The 22,357-nt window shown below is 38.4% G+C and overlaps 1 protein-coding gene across 2 annotated transcripts in view; it reads left to right on the top strand.

Annotated features, from left to right (window-relative positions):
* The window catches only part of ME2 (malic enzyme 2), a 39,703-nt gene that overhangs the window by 8,764 nt on the left and 8,582 nt on the right, over window positions 1-22,357 (top strand). For both annotated transcript variants that reach the window (XM_066246382.1, XM_066246381.1), the window contains exons 2-13: window positions 102-221; window positions 4,218-4,351; window positions 7,028-7,177; window positions 10,550-10,625; window positions 11,763-11,924; window positions 12,242-12,345; window positions 14,254-14,363; window positions 14,456-14,553; window positions 14,850-14,963; window positions 15,443-15,557; window positions 17,942-18,084; window positions 19,391-19,493. In XM_066246382.1, the coding sequence (XP_066102479.1) occupies window positions 114-221; window positions 4,218-4,351; window positions 7,028-7,177; window positions 10,550-10,625; window positions 11,763-11,924; window positions 12,242-12,345; window positions 14,254-14,363; window positions 14,456-14,553; window positions 14,850-14,963; window positions 15,443-15,557; window positions 17,942-18,084; window positions 19,391-19,493 (1,417 nt within the window). In that variant the 5' untranslated portion in view covers window positions 102-113. The remainder of the gene's footprint in view (window positions 1-101; window positions 222-4,217; window positions 4,352-7,027; window positions 7,178-10,549; window positions 10,626-11,762; window positions 11,925-12,241; window positions 12,346-14,253; window positions 14,364-14,455; window positions 14,554-14,849; window positions 14,964-15,442; window positions 15,558-17,941; window positions 18,085-19,390; window positions 19,494-22,357) is intronic.

Genomic DNA, 22,357 nt, shown 5'->3' with positions numbered 1-22,357 from the left:
ATAAAGTTAAGCTTTCTATATCTGCTTTTGAGAACTGATACCTAATGAACATGCAGTTCTAGAATATGTGTCTCAGTGGTGTATTTGCCTTGTTTTTCCAGGTAAAAGAAAAGATGTTGTCCAGGTTAAGAATAGTTGCTGCTCCTTGTGGTCTGGCATGCCGCCATCTGCACAGGAAGGAGAAAGGCAAGCCACTTATGTTGAACCCAAGAACAAACAAGGTTGGTAACATTACTGCTAAAGTACCTTTTCTCTTGTCCTGACAATGGTTTGATTTGATATATTTTAGACTGATAAAGTGAAACTTTTCTATGTTATACCTTTATACTAAAACTATTCAAAGATATCTGCTTTTTCTACATGAACTTTATACTTTTCTTCATATGGCAAGAATCATGGCTACTTTATATCTCAAATTTTCTTTTAAAAATTTTTTTTATTTAGTGAGAGGAAGGGAGCCAGAGACAGACTCCCACAAGCGCTCTGACCTGGATCCATCCAGCAAGCCCCCTAGAAGGCAATGCTCTGCCCATCTGGGATCATTGCTCTGTTTCAACCAGAGCCATATTTTAGCACCTGAGGAGGAGGCCATGGAGCCATCCTCAGTGCCCGGGCCAACTCGCTCCAATCGAGCCATGGCTGCAAGAGGGGAGGAGAAGAGAGAGATAGATAGAGAGAGAGAAGTGAGAGGGGGAGGGGTAGAGAAGCAGATGGGTGCTTCTCCTGTGTGCCCTGACTGGCGATCAAACCCAGGACATCCACAAGCCAGGCTGATGCTCTGCCACTGAGCCAAACTGCCAGGGCCATATACCTCTCAAATTTCACCCCTCACAACTTCTCCCACCTGGAAAGGACTGACTTTATTTCCTAGTTCTAGCTCAGAAAATCCACAGAATAGTGGTCTGGCCAGGACTTTGGCCAGATGTGGGTTGTTTAGATTTACCCAGCTCAGAGCAGGTACTCATCCTGGACAAATCAGTTGGGCGTTGGAAGATGGAGTTAAAATTGTAAACTGGAATTTTACCTAACATTCACCTCATCTTTACATAGCTTTCTGGACACAAATTATTACACATAAGTGATTGTGTCCATTCATCACACTAGTGCTTCAAAAGAGAGAGACCTCTGACCCTCTTTACAATCTTAGTGCAGAAGTGATGGGCAGTATTGAGATCTGGTTGTGCCTTTATTCTTTGTCCAGGCTGGGTGCAGTAGGCAGTCCCTCTGTTTTTTAGAAGCCATGCTAAGTAAGTAAGCTAAATAGTAAGTCAACATAATTCTGGAACGAGATTTCTTATAGGAAGCTTGCAAGAGGATACACAAGTTTATTGCAATATATGAAATTTGCCTTTTGAGAATGGTACATTCAGATTAAGGTATGGTTTATTTTAAAACAACCGTAAAAAATTTCCCAATCCTGTTTGTTTCCCATTATGGGGAGGGCAGAAAAATAATTGGATAATACGATATGTTTTAAGGTGTTTCAGACGTACAAAGAGGAATTTGACTAAGGGCCACACAGAGCACCTTATCTCTGCCTTTTGGTACCTGGCCAGACTGAGAATCAAGCAAGCAGTTGGTGAAGTAAATGAAGCTTAATAAGGGATATTCTAATCCTCTCATTTCTACCTCATCTCCACAAATCTTACTTGCTCTTCAAAATGCAACCCATTCAAAATCCAGTTCTGTAGAGCCTATTCATACTGCCATATCCTGGAATGGTTGCTTCCTTCTTTGAAACCATGTAACAGTTTTTATCTTCCTGTTCCTATGGCATGTAACCCCTATGTTGCCTTGTGTGTCTATTCGTCTATTCGTGTCTTAAGCTGCCATTGAAATAATTGATAGTATTTATGTTTTCATGACTTTATATTTCTTAACTATATTTCAGGGTTTTTTTGGGCAGAGACCATTCAAAATTTCTTTGTATCTTTTATAATGCCATGGGTATAGTAAACATTTGATAAGTGTGTGGGTTTTACTTTATTATAGAAACTATATAAAACCTACTTTGTGGGGGCTATAAGAAATTTAAGAAGTATCTTGTGGGGAATGAATTTTAAGAGGAAGAGAGTGTAAATGCATTACAGCACTTCTCTAAAGAAAATAGAATCCAATGCTCTGACCTTCTGAAATCTATGGTTTAGTAGCATCTGTATGCTTCCCTCACTGAAGGGCCACTTGTGGAAATCCCTTACACATCAGAAAGAGTATCCCACAGGTCTCTGAGGCCATGTTCATATTTACTTCATTGTGTTTTCATTTCTTAGACTTAGATAATCTCAGTTGATCTGTCTTTAAACTTGCTGATTCTTTCACCTGCTTGAATCTGCTGTTCATTCCCTGTAGTGAATTTTTAAATTTCAGTTATTGTACTTTCAACTTCAGAATTTCTGTTTGGTTCCTTTTTATATTTTCTGTCTCCTTATTGACATGCTTGGTGAGTCTCCCATTATTTGCCAAGTGGCTCCGTATAAATGTTGGGACATGCCTTCAGTAGCCAGGCAGTTTACAGCTGTGTCTCCGCCCTCACTTTCTGCTTATGCAGAGCCTCAAGGTTAGCCAGAGGTGGAGCTAGGGCCTCCTCAGGTCTTTTCTGGACTGTGCACAGCTCACGCACGTGACCCTCTAGATTCTCAGGAATGTGCTCAAGGTTTTCAGAGCCCCTCCTTAGACATCTAGTTCTTCAGCTTTTCCTTTCAGCTTTTTGGTTAGTGTATTGTTTGCCTCATCTGTTATTCACCACCTTAGGGAGTTGCCATGTTAAGTTGTTGCCTCTGATTGTTTTTAACAAGCTATTCTGAGGAAAAGGCTATTCACACTGGGTGAGCTTCAAATCCAGTCAAATGAGGACAGCCTTGCTGGAGGCTCTTTTAGGGAACCACCAGAGAGGCCACATAATGAGTTCTCTGGGTCTTTAGAAGAGTCTCCAACCCCCTATACCTTTTCCAGTGGCTGCCAAGCTCTGGTTTCCAAAGGGATTATTACACAGTGATTACTATTTTTAAGTTTACTGTGGAGTTGGCGAGGGGAGAGTAAGAATAAGGCAAGTTAAAATGCCACGAAGCTTGCTATTCTTGCTGAAATTCAGTAGTTTTTCTTGAATAAATGCTCCCCTATTGCTGAAACCTTTGGTTAATTTCCAGAATTCTAAAAATATTGACTCTGATCATTTGGCCAGTGTTCTTACTGCTTTTATGGAGGAAATTAACTTTGGAAGTCCTTACTCTGGCATTTTCACTGACATCACTTTGACTCAGAGACTCTAGGGGGATGAATGGTGATGAAAGGAGAGTTGGCTTGGGGCGGTGACCACACAATACAGTGCACAGATGTTGTGCTATAGAACTGTGCACCTGAAACCTGTATAGTTTCATTAACCAGTGTCACCCCAATAAATTCAGTAAAACAAAAACAAAAACATGACTTTAACCCAAAGCTGAATACCAGAAATTAAAAAAGTTTTTCTTAGGACATAGGTTAATTTTTTTCTTGAGTATCATTTCCTCATTCCTCTACTCAGCCTCACTCCTTTCTAGTCGGGGTAACCTCTCATCAGTTTGGTTTATGTTATTTCAAACTATATTTTGTTGATTTCATTTCTAATGTATGATGCATCTGTGTATATATACTTTATAGGGGTTTTCTAAGCATAGTTTGCAGTAAGTGTGTTTTGATGTGCAACTTGCTCTTTTTCTCTTGCATGTCTAGGAAATCTTTCTATGCGAGGTAGAAGTCCTTCCACACAGAGATAGGTGTTTAAATGTGATGGTATTTCGTGGCATAGCAGTACGATAGGTTTCTTAATTGTTTCATAGTTGATGGAGTTTTAGTTTGTAACAGCAAAGAGAATTAGAAACAATGCTAGAACAAATCTCTTTGTAGATGTCTCTTTATTCTGTGTATGGATATTTATGTAGGAGGGCTCTCCAGAAGTAGAATTGCTTTATTATAGAGTATGTGCACTAAAAAAGTTCAGATTACTGTAAAGTTGTCTTCCCAAAAGCCTAATCAGTTTACATTTCCAGTACTGGTGAGTGAGAGTAACTAGTTCACCACCTTCTCTCCAATACTAGATATGATCAAGCTTCTACAGTCTGGGCAATAATGGTATTTCACTGATTTTTTTTTAAACTTATGTTTAAATTACATCTTCTGGGACATCACTACTGCTACCCCAGTAAGTAATAGCTTTTAATCTTTTTATTTCTCCACAGGGCATGGCATTTACATTACGAGAACGACAAATGCTTGGTCTTCAAGGACTTCTACCTCCCAAAATAGAGACACAAGATATTCAAGCTTTACGGTTCCATAGAAACGTGAAAAAATTAAATTGCTCTTTGGAAAAGTAAGAATTGTTTAGATGTTTAATTTTGATGTTCTGATCAGAAAAATTGGGAGTATTGTTTCTTCCCTTTGTTGAGAAAAAACTTCTTCTCTTTAATTTCTACCTATTGGTATTATTTCTGCTTGCAGTAGCTATATAGAAAATGTTATTCCTCTTTTTTTTTCTTGTCTGCAAGGAACTCAAATTGTAAGAGAAACCTTATTTAGGAAGTCACAGAGGTAGAAAAAGTGAACCCAGCAGGGCTGTGTGGGTTCGGGAAGGGAGCTTCAGAGGCACAAGAAGAGCCCTTGGAACTTAGGGAAAAGAAAGGCAGAGAGAACGCACCTGGAGGAAAGAGAGGGGAAAGGCGTGGTGTGGTCTAGAGAGCGAGAGCTTGCCCTGGGGGAAGGATGAGGTTGGGGAAAGGCACAGGTGTGCTCAAGAGAGAGAAAGAACATGCTTATTATTCCTCTTCTACATGGAATCTGTTCTCCTTATTTATTCACTGCTAACTGGCCCATCAGTTGTATTCCACATACTTTGCTAGTTCCTGTAATTGTGGAAGTATATAAGGCGATAGTCCCTAACTCATGATCTCATCTCGGATGGAGGGAAGGTGGAAAGTCACAAAGTGGAATGAGAGTTACAGAAGAGGTATAGGGAAAGCTAACATGCTCACGTATGTGGTGGGGATGGGGAATGGGCAGAGAGGGAACCCGGAGAGCGCTCCACCCGAGCTGCGTTCGGACAGCATGTGTTCGGACAGGACTGTGTGTGAGTGTAGGCTGATCTAGGCACAGGGTGCCTCTAAGTAGCAACTCCAAGCTAAGAGTTGTGATGCTCTAACAAACTGAAGTCAACTTACGGAGATAAGTGTACAAAGTAGTTAGGGATCTTTATAACTATTTATTTTAGGAGGTTAAGCTTAATTTAACTGGTGTTTAGACATCATTCAAGGAGAGTAGAAATGGTCTGAGTTTTTTTTTTTTAGGATTTTACAGAGGGGAGGAGAGTGGGGGAGTGAGAAAGATCCACTGGTAGCTGCTTCACTTTAGTTGTTCATTGTTTGCTTGTCGTATGGGCAGGCACACAGGCAAGCCCAGGGCTTCAAACGGGTGACCTCAGTGTTCCAGGTCGATGCTTTGTCCACTGTGCCACCACAGGCCAGGCCAGAATTACATGTTTTTTTTGTTGTAGTTTTTTTTTACAGAGACAGAGTGAGAGAGGGAGTGATAGATAAGGACAGACAGGAATGGAGAGAGATGAGAATCATCAATCATTAGTTTTTTGTTGCAACACCTTAGTTGTTCATTGATTGCTTTCTCATCTATGCCTTGACCGTGGGGCTACAGCAGACCGAGTAACCCCTTGCTCGAGCCAGCAACCTTGGGTCCAAGCTGGTGAGCTTTGCTCAAACCAGATGTATCCGCACTTAAGCCAGCGACTTTGAGGTCTTGAACCTGGTTTCCTCTGCATCCCAGTCCGACGCTCTATTGATACACTGCGCCACCGCCTGGTCAGGCTGGAGTTATGTTTTTTTAAGAGTAGAATACATTGGAGCAGAAGAATGGATTGCATGTAAAAGACTAGTTAGAAAGGTTTTCTGGTAGCCTAGATGAGAAATGGTGGTGGCTTGGACTGGTAAGGCTTATTTTTTTAAAATTAAGTAATTTATTTATTTATTTATTTATTTTAAGTGAGAGAGGGTTGGGGGGGCGGTGGAGGAAGGAAATAGATATATTCAAAAGATATTTAGCAGGTAGACTTTATAGGACTTGGTGATTTACTAGATTGGGGTAGGGGAGCATGGGAGAGGAAGAAATCTAGTATAGAGTTTGCATTTCCCACATGTTCAGATGATAACAATGAGAGAATCATGTTTGGAGAAAAGAATGATGAGTCTGTAAAAGCCTTTTAATTCAGGATGATTCCTGGTTTTTCAAGCCAACATTTCCCTGTTTTCTAAACTTTGTTTTTTTAAAAGCCATTATATATTTATGAATTGATCTGATCATTGTCTCTTTTGCGCTCCCTCTGTGCTTTATATAGACCTCTTATAAAAAAAAATTTTTAATTTTTATTTATTGATTTCAGTGAGAGAGGAAGGGAGAGAAAGTCAGAAAGACAGGAACATCAAACTGTTCCTGTATGTGCCCTGACTGGGGATTGGAGTGGCAACCTTTACTTTGGGACGGTGCTCTAACTGACTAAGCTATCTGGCCAGGGTCTATATAGACCTTATGGTGTTTAAACTCCATGCGGACAGGAGTTGTGTCTTACATCCCTGGGGTTTAGAATAGTGCCCAACACATACATAGTTAGTATTTAGGAAATATCTGAATGGATGCCACTTGATTTTGCTTCCTTATTTACATGTCAGTCACCTTGAAGATTAGTCCCTTAAGGTTGGGGTTCTTATGGTAGTTTTTGCATTTCCAGTGCCTGGTAGAGAGCCTTACTCACAGGAAGGACTCAGTAAAAGTTAGCTGTTGTTTCTGTTATTATTCTCTTAGTCATCATCATCTACCACTTAAGTACGTTTTAGTTTTTGTTAATTTTTACTCCTGGGTGTTAAATAATGATAATTAGGGGTTTGCTTTCCAAGCGGGTGGGTGGTCCTCAATTTTAGATGGTAACTTTTAACTTTCAAAGAACACAACTTTTAATGTAGATATTATTTACTGTGCTTGATTTCAGATACATCTATATAATGGGAATACAAGAAAGAAATGAGAAATTGTTTTATAGAATACTACAAGACGATATCGAAAATCTGTTGCCAATTGTATATACACCAACAGTTGGTCTTGCCTGCTCTCAATATGGACACATCTTTAGAAGACCTAAGTAAGGCTTACTTTTTTAAAATTAAGTAATTTATTTATTTATTTATTTTAAGTGAGAGAGAGAGACAGGCAGACAGACAGGAAGGGAGAGATGGGAAGCATCAACTCATAGTTGTGACTTCTTAGGTGTTCATTGATTGCTTTCTCATGTGCCTTGACCAGGGGGCTCCAGCCGAGCCATTGACCCCTTGCTCAAGCCAGCGACCCTAGGCTTTAAGCCAGCGACATTTGGGCTCAAGCTGGTGACCTTGCGTTCAGGCTGGTAAGCCTGTGCTCAAATTGGATGGACCCATGCTCAAACTGGTGATTTTTGGGTCTCAAATCTGGGTCCTCAGCATCCCAGGTTGATGCCCCATCCATTGTGTCACCACCTGGTCAGGTTGTAAGGCTTATTTTTAAAAATATATTTGAGAATTATTATTGTGTAGGAAAACTATCACTCCATGATAACTTGTTACATTTCTGTCTTATTTGTTGCAGTCTTGTCTCAACCACCTTTCCCACCTCACAAAAACTTAATTTAGACAAAAAGAGATTCATAAAAACCCAACAAATTCAGATCTTTTTTTTTTGTAGAAGTAACATCATTTTTTATTAATCTTTTTAAAATTATGATTGTTAGAGGAACTATGCATTTTTGTACCAAAAGAGAAAGTACATTTTTTTATGGTGGCAGATCCTCCAGAATTATTAATGTTTTGACAGTATTGCCAGATTAAGAGATTGATTTTCATTTTTCTGTTAACTTTCAGTATTGATTTGTTTTTATGACCTATTTTGAATTTTAATGTCACGTAGTTCTAGCACCTCCAGATGTTTTAAGTGGGAAGAGACTGAAATGAGCATTGACTCAAGTTTTGAATAAGTTACCTTATCCCTCGGAATCTGTTTTCACATTGTAGAACAGGGATACCAGTGGCTATCAAAGCCGCTGAGAGGGTCAGAAGAGGAAACCGCTGTGACCAACAGTTGTTTGAAATTTAAAAGCATTATACAAATGCTGTTTTTTCTGATTTTGAGTTTTCGGGTTTTGGTCTTCTAACCTATTGTTTTCCTCAATCCTTACATCTTTCCTGTGTCCTACTTGCACATTAAATGTAGAAATTTAAACAATGTGTGATAGCATTTATCTTCAGTCTTCCCTTTTGTAGGCTAGTGGATTTCAAACATTAATGTGCACATGAAACACCTGTGGGATTCACCCACCAACTTTTCTTTCCTTTTTCATTCCCAAGAGTCTGAGGAAAAAGGGAAAGGTCTGGGCCCTGGCCGGTTGGCTCAGCCGTAGAGCGTTGGCCTGGCGTGCGGGGGCCCCTGGTTCGATTCCTGGCCAGGGCACATAGGAGAAGCGCCCATTTGCTTCTCCACCCCCCTCCCCTCCTTCCTCTCTGTCTCTCTCTTCCCCTCCCGCAGCCAAGGCTCCATTGGAGCAAAGATGGCCCGGGCGCTGGGGATGGCTCCTTGGCCTCTGCCCCAGGCGCTAGAGTGGCTCTGGTCGCGGCAGAGCGACACCCCGGAGGGGCAGAGCATCGCCCCCTGGTGGGCAGAGTGTCGCCCCTGGTGGGCGTGCCGGGTGGATCCCAGTTGGGCGCATGCGGGAATCTGTCTGACTGTCTTTCCCCGTTTCCAGCTTCAGAAAAATACAAAAAGAAAAAAAAGAAAAAGAGAGAGGTCTGGAGGTCTGGATTTAATGAACACCATCGGTGGTGGGGGTGCAGGTGTTCCCTGGAAGACACTTTGAGGACATTGTTCTATCCCGTGTGCTGCTATCAATTAATATGTCTGAAACGTTTCTCTGATATTATCCAGCTGTTCAGATCTTTTGTTGTTTCTTTTTCACATAGAACAGTGGTTGTCAATCCAGATTAAAAGACAAAAGGAAACTTTAAAAAATACTGATGCAAAAAAATTTTTTTTGTATTTCCCCATGTATAAGATGCTCTCATGTATAAAATACATCTTAATTTTGGGGCCAGAAATTTGAAAAAAAATGTATTACATAAAGTTATTGAACTCAGGTTTTATTCATCATAAAATTCATACAACTCCTCATCACTATCAAAACTCTCATTAGCTTGTCCTCATCTGTGTCTGATGATAAATCACTGTCTTCATATAATACTGTATTGCCTCATCCTCAGTTCTGTCTATGGCGTTTGAAATGCCACACTTCTTCACACTTCTTAAATGACTTGACAGCCACTGTATAAGACACAGCCAGTTTTTATACCCCAATTTTTTGAAAACGGGCGCATCTTACACATGGGGAAATACAGTGTATACTGATACCTGTGCCCTACCTGCGGAATTCTTGATTCACTTTAAGTCTAGAGTTGGGTCAAGAGTGGTGTTCCATAGAAGCACCTGGTGTGATTCTGATGTGCACCGGGAGCTGAGAACTGACCTGAAACAGAAGCAGCGTGGCTTTTGGGTGAGGGCAGATACTGTGTATCACTTATGTGGTGTACTGCTGTGGTGGTTTTCTGCTTTTTTACATATAGGGTGGTCAGTAAATTTGATCTAAACTCCAGGCCAGTTAAATCAGAATCTTTGGGGGTGGGACTTTTTAAAAAGCTCATTAGATGGTTCTGTTATGCAATATGGTCTAGAAACTGTTTAAACTGATTTGAGCTAAGATTGTAATGCCAAAATTAAGATACCAGTGAGAAAGTTAGGTGTACAAATCAGTTTGAAGGCACTTGGGGACCTGTTGGCTCTCATCTCTGCTTGACCTATTTTCTAGAACCTAAGTTTTGTTTTTTTGTTTTCCCTTCCTTCCTCCCTTCTTCCTTTCCTCCTTTTCTCCCTTCCTCCCTCTCTCCCTCCAACTCTCCCTCCCCCCCTCTCATCCTTTTTTGAAATCTGGATTCTCTCATTTGGATAACAGTATGCTATGTGTTTAAAATAACTTTTTCCTGTTGGTTCAAGGATGACATCTTATGTGAAACTACTGTAGTTTTTTTCTCTTCCTTCCTGTTCCTTCAAATTCCGATTTTTCAGTTTCATTGAGTTTTAGTAGTACAGTAGTTTATTTAGCCTTACTATGCTCTCCTGCATTGACGGTTTATTTTTATATTGCTTTTTACTGGAGATATGTTGGTTGGGTTTACTTGAAAATGATACGTGGATACATTTCTTGCATAAAATGATCACATCATTTATTAATAATCTTTGTTGCAACTACTACTATGTGAGTAATGCAATTACAGCTTGAAGTAGTTGAAAATAAACCAGTGTGACTTAGCTAAATCTGCTTGGAAATTATACTGTGTCTTGATGTTTTATTAAAATATCTAAATATTCCAATTATGAAAAAAGACAGAAAAAACAAAAAACTGTTGTGAAATGCAAAGGTGTTTTTGTTCTGTTGCAGGGGATTATTTATTTCAATCTCAGACAGAGGTCATGTTAGATCAATTGTGGATAACTGGCCAGAAAATCATGTTAAGGTACTAATAGCACAACCTTCCTTTTCACAATGTTATTTCTTTCCTTGTAAGTTACCTCTAAATTTCCCAGAACAGTTTTTCATTGTTGCTCCCAGTTATTTTGCACTTTTATACATGCAGATTTAGTGCTCTGAGGAGATCTTGATAGTAGTAACTACAAAATGGGTTACTGGTATAGAGTTTGACTTTGGGAAAGAAATTGGAGCTAATAAACACAGTGAGCTTGCTCACTGTTAATACCACTGATGTCTCTTGCCTTCTCTATATTTCTTTTCTATTAATTAATCTATTAATCTATTAACATCAATATTTTGGTTAATATTAACCAGTTAATAATACTATATTATTAAAATGACAAAAACTTTTATTTGGTGAGCAGTGGGGTGGTTGCCTTTTTTCTTCTAAATCTAAGATAGATTTAGATCCTTAAACAAATATAAAACTCTTAAGAGTTTCAAGTTTAGCAAATATATTAGTCAATCTGACTGTCTTTCATAAAATAAAACCTAATGACTTAAGATCTTCTGTTAGGCTTTACTACATACCGTAATCTTACTTGCCTTTATTGCATCTTCCCTACCAAAATAATCTTTGATGAATAATCATTAGTTCTAATGAACTAGGAAAAATTTGGTCAGATTATTGAACTTATATTATCTTAAAACCTTATTGGTAGGTATATTTTTTATTCTAGATCTTTTTCTCTGTCATTATTGCTAAGGTTTTTCTTGTTTGGCCTAGGTTATTATGTTGGAGTAGCATGTGGTTCATTTCTAAACTGTTATTTTTCTCTTGTGGTTAATATATCAGAAGTTTGTTCTCCACCCCACTGTTTAGTCTTTGTGAAGATCCTTTAAGTTGATCCTTCAGTCAGAAGCATTCTGTTCCTAAACCAAAGATAGGAAATTGAATCTAGTTAATTCTCTTTTTGACATCTAGATTCCAGAAATCCTAGAATTTTAAATATGCTTGGTTGGTTTATTTTGGAAGTGAATCAAGAGGCAATTTTATTGAATATTTTTAAACATGAGAGTAAAAGTATCAAGAAAATCTTTTTTAAATGCTTTTATTTTTTTAATGTCCCATTTTGACAACTTTGAATTAATTAACTTTTTCTTTTCTTTTTTGGTAATTAAGGCTGTTGTGGTGACTGATGGAGAGAGAATTCTGGGTCTTGGAGATCTGGGTGTCTACGGAATGGGAATCCCAGTAGGAAAACTGTGCTTGTATACAGCTTGTGCAGGAATCCGGCCCGATCGATGCCTGCCTGTGTGCATTGATGTAGGGACTGATAACCCAGTAAGTAGAACCACTTGCCCCCTCTGATCCTCCTCCCACATTATGAAGTATTCTTATTACCTTCCTCTTTGGCAATAATAGAAGAAGGGGAATCTTTGTAATTAGAAGTTGAACTTTGTCTTAGACTCTGCTTTTAATATTTATACAAATAATAGTAACTTAAGCCTATTAAATGTTTCTTGAAGAAGGGCAGTAAGAATTAAAGAACTATTGTATATCAGTCACTTTTATTATTTTGCCACTTTTGTTTTAAAGAATCTATTTAAACTGGTTATGTAACAAAATAATTTTATTCTTACGTTTGGTCTATTTTATAGGCACTGTTGAAAGATCCATTTTACATGGGGTTGTATCAGAAAAGAGACCGATCACAACGTTATGATGATCTGATCGATGAGTTTATGAAAGCCATTACTGACAGGTATTTTTAAAATTTTTGAGAACCTTCGTTATTTCCTGCTGATTGGTTGTGGTGACATGTGGTGCTACCCTGCGTACTCTGCCTTGCTTTCCTGAGTTGTCCGGCATCTGAGGGGAGTCGGCACTCGCCTTCTTCTTCTCTTGACTGCTGAGATTTTCCTAACTTGGTCTTTCACCCACCTTTTTCTTTCTTTAGTCATCTTCACTGGTTCTTGCTCACTTTTATTAAATCTGAATGAGTTCATGGCTCTCTTCTCTCTGAGGCACATAAGCTGTGGCCTTTATGCATGTGCCTCCTAAGCCCATGAAAACCCATCTGTGGAGTCCCAGCTCCCTCTGAGGCCTGGAATTCTCCATCCAGACATTCTGTTCTTTCAGATCCATGTCCAAAACAACTCCTTCCCTTTCCAAGCTGCTAATCTTTGGTGTTTTCAGCCCCTACTAATGGCAGTAACATTCACCCTGTCGCCAAACCTGAGATCTTGGTGTATCTTTGACTCTCCCTGCTTCCCCAGTTCTCAGGTCCAGTTAGTGGTACCACTTAAATGCCTCAGAAATAGATCTCCTCTTTCCCATTGCCACAGCCTTTCTGCAGATTCTCATCTCTCTTCTGGGTTTTTCTAAACCTTTTTCCAGTCTCTGTCCTCTCCAGTTCATCTGCACATGACCACCAGATTGATTTTTTTAGAACTTGTACTTCACTGTGTTACTCTTGTGCTTGAAATCTCTAATTGGTTTTTTGTTGCCATAGGTTAAAGTCCTAACTCTTTACTAGCCTAGCCCTGCCCTACCTTTTAAATTACTGGTACATAAAAGATACGAAAAAATTAATTTCTTTTCAGAGGCAAGGTTGACATATCTAAAACAAATTGCCGCCTCCCCACTTTTCTACCTTAGGCAATCAACTGGTATCTTCTTAGTGATCCAGGTTGCATGTGGCCAGCTGCTCCCTTACTTCCCAGTTGGTCCTCATCATCAAGGTCTGTTTGCTTATTCTAATGCCTCACAATTGTCCCTTTAACTTCCTGTGGCTGTGCTTGAGATCTTGTTGTCCTCATGCCATAGTCTTCCCAGCTGCTTCTCCTGTCTTTCTCTCCTCTCCCCACACCAGCCTGTGCTACACATCCGTTTACTCTTCCTAAAGAGAGTCTTCCACGAATTCTTTCCCTCTCTGGAGCCTTCAGTGATCCCACATGACATGCAGAATAAAGTTCCCATTCCTAAATTGGCATTCCAGATTCTCCCATATCTGGCCCTAACTTACCTTAATCAGTTTCTCTCTTATTTTTTCATATGAACCCTGAATTATATAGCCAGACTGTTGAAAATTTAGGGTTACCAAAATATACCTTGCTTTTGACTTTTTGTTGTTCTGTCAGGGCCCAAATAAAGTCCCACCTCCTTTTCAAACCTTCCCTTACTAACCTATCTCACCAAGATGATTGGTGTCTTTCCTGAATGCCCATGAACTCATACAGCAATTATTTTTTTAACCTTTTATTTGTATACTTTCTGTGTTGCTATTTAACTGCTAATATCATGAGAGTATACATAGCCAATATATACACATTTGAGACTCAGAGACAAAATCGCTTTTTTAAGGAAGTTATTTAGTGCTTATGTGTGCTCAGCAGCCTCCTAGGCACTTGGAAATTGTTTATGTAGATTAACATCTCACAGGCTCACCATGGTACTACATTCATTTTAAGGACCCCATAGATTTTTTTGAAATGGAAAATAGATTTCTACATTTTGAGTCTAAGCTTTTACAGACTCTGAAAATTGCCAGATGGCCCAAAATGAACCTAACAGATACTACTTTTTAATGCTATCGTAAGGAATATTAGACAGGAAAGCTGTTTAGTAGCAGATTTCTAACACAACTGTTATGGGTTTTACTGTTTTTTAGATATGGACAGAACACGCTTATTCAGTTTGAAGACTTTGGAAATCATAATGCATTCAGGTTCTTGAGAAAATATAGAGAAAAATACTGTACCTTCAATGATGATATTCAAGGTAAAGCAAAAAGACAACTTTAGGTTTGATTTTTACTTTTTAAACCCTTTATGTGAACATTTCTTTTTAAAAATCTTCTATTTTTTCTGTAGGGACGGCTGCAGTAGCTCTAGCTGGCCTTCTTGCAGCCCAAAAGGTTATTGGTAAACCAATCTCAGAACACAAAATCTTGTTCCTTGGAGCAGGAGAGGTAAGTTTTTGTAAGCTTTTTTGAATTTAAAACCAACACTCTTCTTTAGAATTGGAAAGTGGGGGATAATGAGCTTATTTTGTTGAGGTAGATATGGAGAGCTTATAATTCAAGATTTCTGTTTTAAAGTAGGCAATTTAAAATATGCTTAGAGAGACTATCATAGAATCAACTTTGTGTGATTTGTAAGAGAAGAATAAACCAAATATTATGCATAACATATAATATTAATACCTGAAGTAATTTAAGCATTGCAGCGTAGTCTACATGTTTTAAGTGTTTGTTCTGTTGGACAGGCTGCTCTTGGGATTGCAGACCTTATCGTTATGGCTATGGTAGAAAATGGTCTCTCAAAAGAAGAGGCACAAAAGAAAATTTGGATGGTTGACAAGTTTGGTTTATTATTTAAGGTAAGGCATTTAGAAGTTGGAGAACCAAAGAATTTGGTTTTTCAGTTTGATTTTTAAAACATTATCAGTTTTTAAAATTTTATATCTTACTGGACTATCCAAATTGTACTAGTTGGGGACCTTCCAATATATTCACAACAGAAATCCTCCAGTCTCAAACTTTTGTCTTTTATAAAGATTCTTGCTTCATATTCAAATCATAATCTCTATGTTGGCACCAGACTTAGTCTTTCATGCTTGGATCTCTGACCCTTAAGAGGTCAGATAGCCTCGAAGAAAATAATTGCACTTGACCTTTCTAAAACTAGGTTTTTAACTGGAATCCAGAAGATTCTAACTAAATCATTGGCAGGACATCTGATATTTTAGCAAAAGTTTGTTAAGCCCTCTGGCGATCATATGTGACTGATAATGATGTCTTTTCAGTTAATCCTCAATTAGCATTTACCAAAAATACTTTGTTTTATGTAACAATTTAGGAGCGGAAAGCTAAAATAGACAGTCATCAGGAACCATTTGCTCACTCAGCCCCAAAGAGCATACCTGATACTTTTGAAGATGCAGTAAATATCCTTAAACCCTCAGCTATAATTGGTAAGTTAAGTTGCTGACAGATCATTCTCTTACTTAACTGTATGTTGCCCGTTAAAACTTAACTGTAGGATTACTAAAAATGAGATGATAGATTTTACCTAGCTTTCGGCGTAGATGATGTTTTCTGTAATAGCTTCTTTGATTCTTGTGTGTAAAGAAAGTTTAGTTGACGTTTGTTGCTTGTCTTATTGAGTGCTAGAAGCTGTGGCATTGATCATGCTTTACTTAGAGTTGACGTGACTGTTGGGCCCAAACCTAAAAAGACAAAGTCATTTGACACACTGTACCAAGAATATTCTATGCAAAGTCAAAGATTTTCATTGGAAAGAGACAATACCAACATGGCATTAAATTCACAGCAGAAAATCTAAGTCTTTAAAAGGGGAGCTATTTCATTTCCAACATAGCATTATGATTTAAATCTACAATTTTTCTTTTAATTTTACCTGTTTCATGTAGGAGCCCTATTGAATGCTGAATAGCAAAACAGTCACAAAAAGTAAGTTTCTGTGTCAGGAAAAGAATGTCTTTATTAGCTTCTTCATTGATTAGAACTCAGTTTTTAGAGGAAGCAGAAATCTCAAAGGTCATCTCATTTAAGAATCTGCCCATTGACTCCATCCCTATAGGGTCAAGGAAACAAACAAAAAAAGTAATTGTTTTAGAACTAATGAACTCCTAAGACTATGTCTGTGAACCTCCACGTGGAGAAACACTGAGTATAAATTCCTTTTTAGCCCTGGCTTGTTTGCTCAGTGGTAGAGCGTCGGCCTGGCGTGTGGAAGTCCCAGGTTCGATTCCCGGCCAGGGCACACAGGAAAAGCTCTCATCTGCTTTTCCACCCCTCCCCCTCTCCTTCCTCTCTGTCTCTCTCTTCCCCTCTCACAGCCAAGGATCCATTGGAGCAAAGATGGCCCAGGCGCTGGGGATGGCTCCTTGGCCTCTGCCTCAGGTGCTAGAGTGGCTCTTGTTGCAACAGAGCGATGCCCTGAATGGGCAGAGCATCGCCCCCTGGTGGGCGTGCCGGGTGGATCCTGGTCGGGTGCATGCGGGAGTCTGTCTGACTGCCTCTCTGTTTCCAGCTTCAGAAAAATACAAAAAAATAATAATAATAATAATTATTTTTTACATAAGAAAAACAGGCGCAGAGATGTTAAACAACTGCTCAAGATTTGTGAATATTTGATCTGACCAGGAATAACAGCAACATTAAAACTGGTCTCCAGCCAGATAAATATTTTATAAACTGTTATGTATGTTATATATTATGTAACAGTTTATAAAATGGAATTAAAGGTTATTTTGACTATTAAATATGTCTTTGTACTGGATATAAACTTTGTGGGGGCGTCACTTAGTCATCCCCGGATTCCCACCACAGGCTTAGGTGTTCTTCCAGCATGCCATGCCTCCTTTAACACTGCATACTTAGCACATGGTACAGGTTTTCTGTCTATTTTGTTGTTTTCCTCTCAACTAGAAGCTACCTGTGTTATACACATTGTTATGTCCTAATGGCTTAATACAGTGTCTGAGATGTTGTACTAATTAAATTGAACTATTATATGTCAAGAAAGTGAACTGCTGTAGTCCAGATCTTTTTTTTTCCTTCTGAATTCCTATTATTTTATAACAAGTACCACAGACCTTAACAATTTAACATCTGAATTGTAAGGTTTTATCTTTTAAAAAATTTTTAATTGTGGTGAAGTACACATAACTTAAAATTGGCCATCATAGCCTGACCTGTGGTGGTGCAGTGAATAGAGAGGCAACCTGGAGCGCTGAGATCTCTGGCCCTGCCCCAGTCAAGGCACATACAAGAAGCAATCGGTGAGCAACTGAAATGAAGCAACTATATATGACTGTGCTCCCCCCCCCTTCTTTCTCTAAAATTAATATAATCTTTAAAAAAAAACAGCCATCATAACCCAGTCCCCGCCAACCACCATTCTATTGTATCTATGAATTTGACTACTTTAGATACCTCATCTAAGTGGAATCATATAGTATTTGTCTTTTTGTGATGGGTTTATTTTATTTAGCATGATATCCTCAAGGTTCATCTATGTTGTAGCAAATTTTATCTTAATTAGATATAGTGATGAAGAAGTTCTTATACTTTTTTTTTAATTTTCCACAATTTACTATGTCTGGGTTGGACAATAAATATTTTAAGTGAAAACTTAACATTGTATGGTTTTTCTTTTCAGATTTGAGATTGTGGTCCTATAGAATTATTTCCAATGCAGAATCTATCTTTGTAGTGGGAGTTTTTAACCTATGCTTTTGTTGTGTTACATTTATTGTAGAAATGCTGTTGATAAGAATTGTTTTCTTTTACCTGTGACGAAGTTGGCTGTTTTTCTGTTTATTCACTACAGGAGTTGCAGGAGCTGGCCGACTTTTCACTCCTGATGTCCTCAAAGCCATGGCTGATATCAATGAAAGGCCTATAATATTTGCATTAAGTAATCCTACAGCAAAGGCTGAGTGCACAGCTGAAGAAGCATATACGCTCACACAGGTATTAATAATAATTGAGAGGGTTGATTGTGTCTATTTTCCCGCTATTAGCCATTCTTGCATAACTTTCATGGTTACTCTGGAGGTTACAACACACATCTATGGTTCATCAGATTCTCCTATTCATTATCACTTGTAACAATTCTGGAAAGTAATTACCTCATAATCCTGTTTTTTAACACCCTTATGCCTTTTGTGCTATTGTACATTTTAATTGTCTATTTTAAACCCCAAAAGACATTTTTCTTAATAAGGCAACATGCCATTTTTTTCTGGGATTGATAGTGTGGTTATATCAACACCTCTTTTCTAAACTGGAGGGCATTATGGCATAACAGAAAAAGACTGTGGGCTTTGGAGTTCTAAGTAAGTATTTGGACTCCAGTTTAACTGCTCTGGTTGGATGGGGTGTGTGACTTTTTACAAAGTACTTGGAAATAGCTAAGCCCTAGTTTCTTGATTTTATTTTATCAGTGAACTCAAGATAATGATAACCTTCTCTCTAGTGCATGTCTGTACCTTTCTTTTTTACCCTACGGGTCCCCAAGAGATTTGCAACCAGGGAGCAGCAAGCAGCAGCAGGCATCCCAGGTTCACCTCTGTCCCCTAGGCCCCCTTTTCTCTGACTCTCCAGTGAGCTGACAGCAGCCTCGCCACGGCTTACTTCTGTCACTGCGACTTGTACTTCTCAGTGCGTCATGCAGCACGGCTGGCCCACCTCTTTCCTGCAACATTTCTAGGGAGCTGATGCACAGCTTGGCCTAGGCTCTCTCCTGTTGCTTCTATCCTAAATGCTTCATTGCACTGTCCCCAGCTGTAATAAACATATGTTCAAAAAAAAAAGGTAATGATAACCTCATAAGGTTTTTATGCAGGCTGAATTAACTGGGTGAACACTTAGAGCCCTTGGCACTGAGCCAAGACAACAGATGTACAGTAAATGGAAGCGATTTAATTTCTGACGTTCTCCCCTTCATTCACAGATGTTTACATCAATCTCTAATATTTGGGATGGTATTTATTGACTATCGACATTTAAAAAAATTTTTTTAAGGAAATGGAAGTGTAAAGTTTAAAAACAATTATTGATGGACATTTTTCAACTTTATTTGAATGTATGCTATGCATAAAACAAACATCATTCTAATAAGGATTTTAATGACAAGATCATGTTACATAGTAAATTATTCCTGTGTGCAGATAATACAGTGTTCTACTTTACTGTAGGATTTCATCTTGTTCGAATTCACCTCAGTTTTCTGGTCCACATACAGTAACAAAATCAAGGTTATTTCATTTCTTAACAGGGCAGGTGTTTGTTTGCCAGCGGCAGTCCATTCGGGCCAGTGAAACTCAGTGACGGGCAGGTGTTCACGCCAGGTCAAGGAAACAACGTGTATATTTTTCCAGGTAAATGTCACCATTATTTATGTTGTAGGGTAATAATGGCATGTACACACTTCATGAAATTCTTTAAAGATTAAAATGAACAGTGGTATTGACAGGATTTGGTGTGATTGTACAGGAAACTCAGGGAATTTAGCAAATTCAACTTCCTCTATGTCCCCTAAAAAATGTATATATTCCTCTTGTTTTAAACTTTTTTTTTTTAAATTTTTTATTTATTCATTTTAGAGAGGAGAGAGAGGGAGAGAAACAGGGAGAGAGAAAGGAGAGATAGACAGAGAGAAAGAGAGAGAGGGGAGAGAGAGACAGGGGGAGGAGCTGGAAGCATCAACTCCCATATGTGCCTTGACCAGGCAAGCCCAGGGTTTCGAACCGGCAACCTCAGCATTTCCAGGTCGACGCTTTATCCACTGCGCCACCACAGGTCAGGCTCACTAAACTTGTTTTTATTATAGAAATAATGTAGTACTTGGTTATAAAAATGCAGAAGGAACAGAATATTATAAAAGAATTTAACCCTTTTTATTCCCCCTTGGTACCTCCTTACCACAGCTCTCAACCATGACCACTGTCAGTGGTGAAATAGAAGGAATAGTCTCTTCTGATACCCTGCTTCCTCTCTCTGCCACTCAATTTGTGTAATCACAGCTTTTAGTTTTCCTAGTAATTACCTTATCTTTATGTAACATACTTAAAGAGCTTTTGTTAACAACTTAAGACAGTTTTTATTTCAGTGAAAAGTGAAAAAATCTGGTGGTTAGCTTTCTTACCTCTTCCTTTGTCTCTTGCTGTTGGGTAGTTTATATTACTCATGGTAGAGAGCTCTTTATGTTGTGTTGTGTTGTCTTCCATGCTTTGTCTATGGCTTGATTCTGGAAGTACATGACTATGTAAATGTTATTCACCATCTAAATGAAGTTTAATTTGATAAGTGGAATATTCAATTCTATATCACAAAATTTTGACAGTCTTTCTAGCGTCAAATATAATGAATTCTTTCATTTCTTCCCAGCTTTCATTTTTTCCTTGATCCTACACAACAAATTATTTCTGAGTCCATTTTCCTTCTTCTCTCTCTTGAACATGTGCACTGTTCCTCTGTTTCTTGATGCTGTTCCTCTATATATTAGTCTCATTCTTTTCTGGATTACATCTTTGAATGAGTTTTCTTATAAAAGCATGGAAAAAATTTTCCTGAGTTTTTACCTCTCTGAAAATAGCTTTATTTTGTCCTTTTCCTTGATAGTTCGGTTGGGTAGAGTTATAGATTCGAAGTTATTTTCCACAGACCTTTGAAAATATCTCTCCTTTCATTTTTAGTGTCCAGTGTTGCTAATAATAAAGCTGATAACAGTGAGATTCTCATTCCTTTTTAATTAATGCTCAAAACCTTTTTCTCATCCTAGAGTTACTCATTTTTAATAGCAGCTTTAATCTTTTTAAAAAGTTGCAGTATTCTTTCAAATGTCTCCTGAGACTTAAGATTCTTTTAACTATTTCTCCTTTTGTTCTATTTATTTTCCATAAATTTCTGGTGATTCTTAGTTCGTTTTAGTGAAAGACTACGTTGAGGTTAAAATAGGGATTTGACACAAATTTTCTTTGTACTTATATCTTTCTCCTTGTTGGCCTCTCCCTGAATAGGTGACACAACAGGCTTGAATTAAGAATTCATGACACAAAGATTTGGAACATACATAACCTGGCGTCCAACAAGCATGCTGTAACTGTTGTCAAAGGAGATTTTAGCCTGTGAATATCCTAGTGCTTTTGTATATGAATTTCCCTCCTTTTTTCTCCATGTAGTGTGTCTCCTGAGACCTAACATCTACAATAGAAACCCTTCCATCACTGATTGTCGCTCCCTAGAACTTGATAATGTTCAAGTCAGTCCCTTCTATCCAGCAATATTTCTGTGGCATAAAAGCATAAGGGCGTGGAAAAGAATACTTTGCTGATTTTAGCAAAGCCATTTTTATATCAAATTTTACTAATAAGGAATTTAGTAGCTGATAAGTTTTATACAACACTTCAAAGTTTTAACTTTATTAATAATAGTTACCAGCACCATAAATATAGACATAAAATTAGCCTGATAGTGGTAGTAAAAACGGGCCTAAAAGCAGGAAAAGAAATTTAAAACTTAAGTCTGAGACATAACCCCTGCTTTCCGTGGAGGATGAAGGCTGGAGTCTGGCCCCTGGGATGGGATTCTAGTGTACTGTGTCTCCCTGTGGGCTGCAAGCCTAAAGGGCTGTACTTGGAGTGTGGGTCTAGTTTGCAGCATCATGTGGGGAATTTGGAAGAGCTCAGGCCTTTGTTCTGGACTGCCGGTGCCCACAAGTGCCTGACAGGGACAAACAGGAATCTTCTCTGGAATAAGACACTACTTATCCTGGTCCTCAAGTTATTTTTACAAATCAATTTTCAAATACAACCCCAGGTAAAAAAAGAAAAGATAATAAGATACACAAAGAGACAAGACAGTACAAACCAAAAGTAGCAAAAACAACAAGAAAACTCTGGAACTCTCACTATCAGACAGCATTGTGAAACAAATACTATATTTATTATGTTTATAGAGATAAAAGCCACGCTTAAAATATTCAGCTCAGTACCATTAAATTCTAGAATTGAACTATATACAATAAATTAAGACCTCAGTGACTGAGGCTGATAGTAGTTTAAACATATTAGAATTAATAAGCTGGAAATGAGAAAACAAAAATCTGGGTGGCAATACATATATCAGACAAAATAGATTTTAAAACAGATTCAGTTTAGAAGTGAGAGACATCCCCATCATGATAGAGGGGTGCCCCAGGTGACAACTTTGTGTCTGAAATGGAGAGCAACCAGGTCAGATT

The sequence above is a fragment of the Saccopteryx bilineata genome, chromosome 11 (genome assembly GCF_036850765.1).
Source record: "Saccopteryx bilineata isolate mSacBil1 chromosome 11, mSacBil1_pri_phased_curated, whole genome shotgun sequence".
Lineage (NCBI taxonomy): Eukaryota > Metazoa > Chordata > Mammalia > Chiroptera > Emballonuridae > Saccopteryx > Saccopteryx bilineata.
Note: the sequence above shows the minus strand (reverse complement) of the source record. Positions and strands in the feature narration are given on the sequence as shown.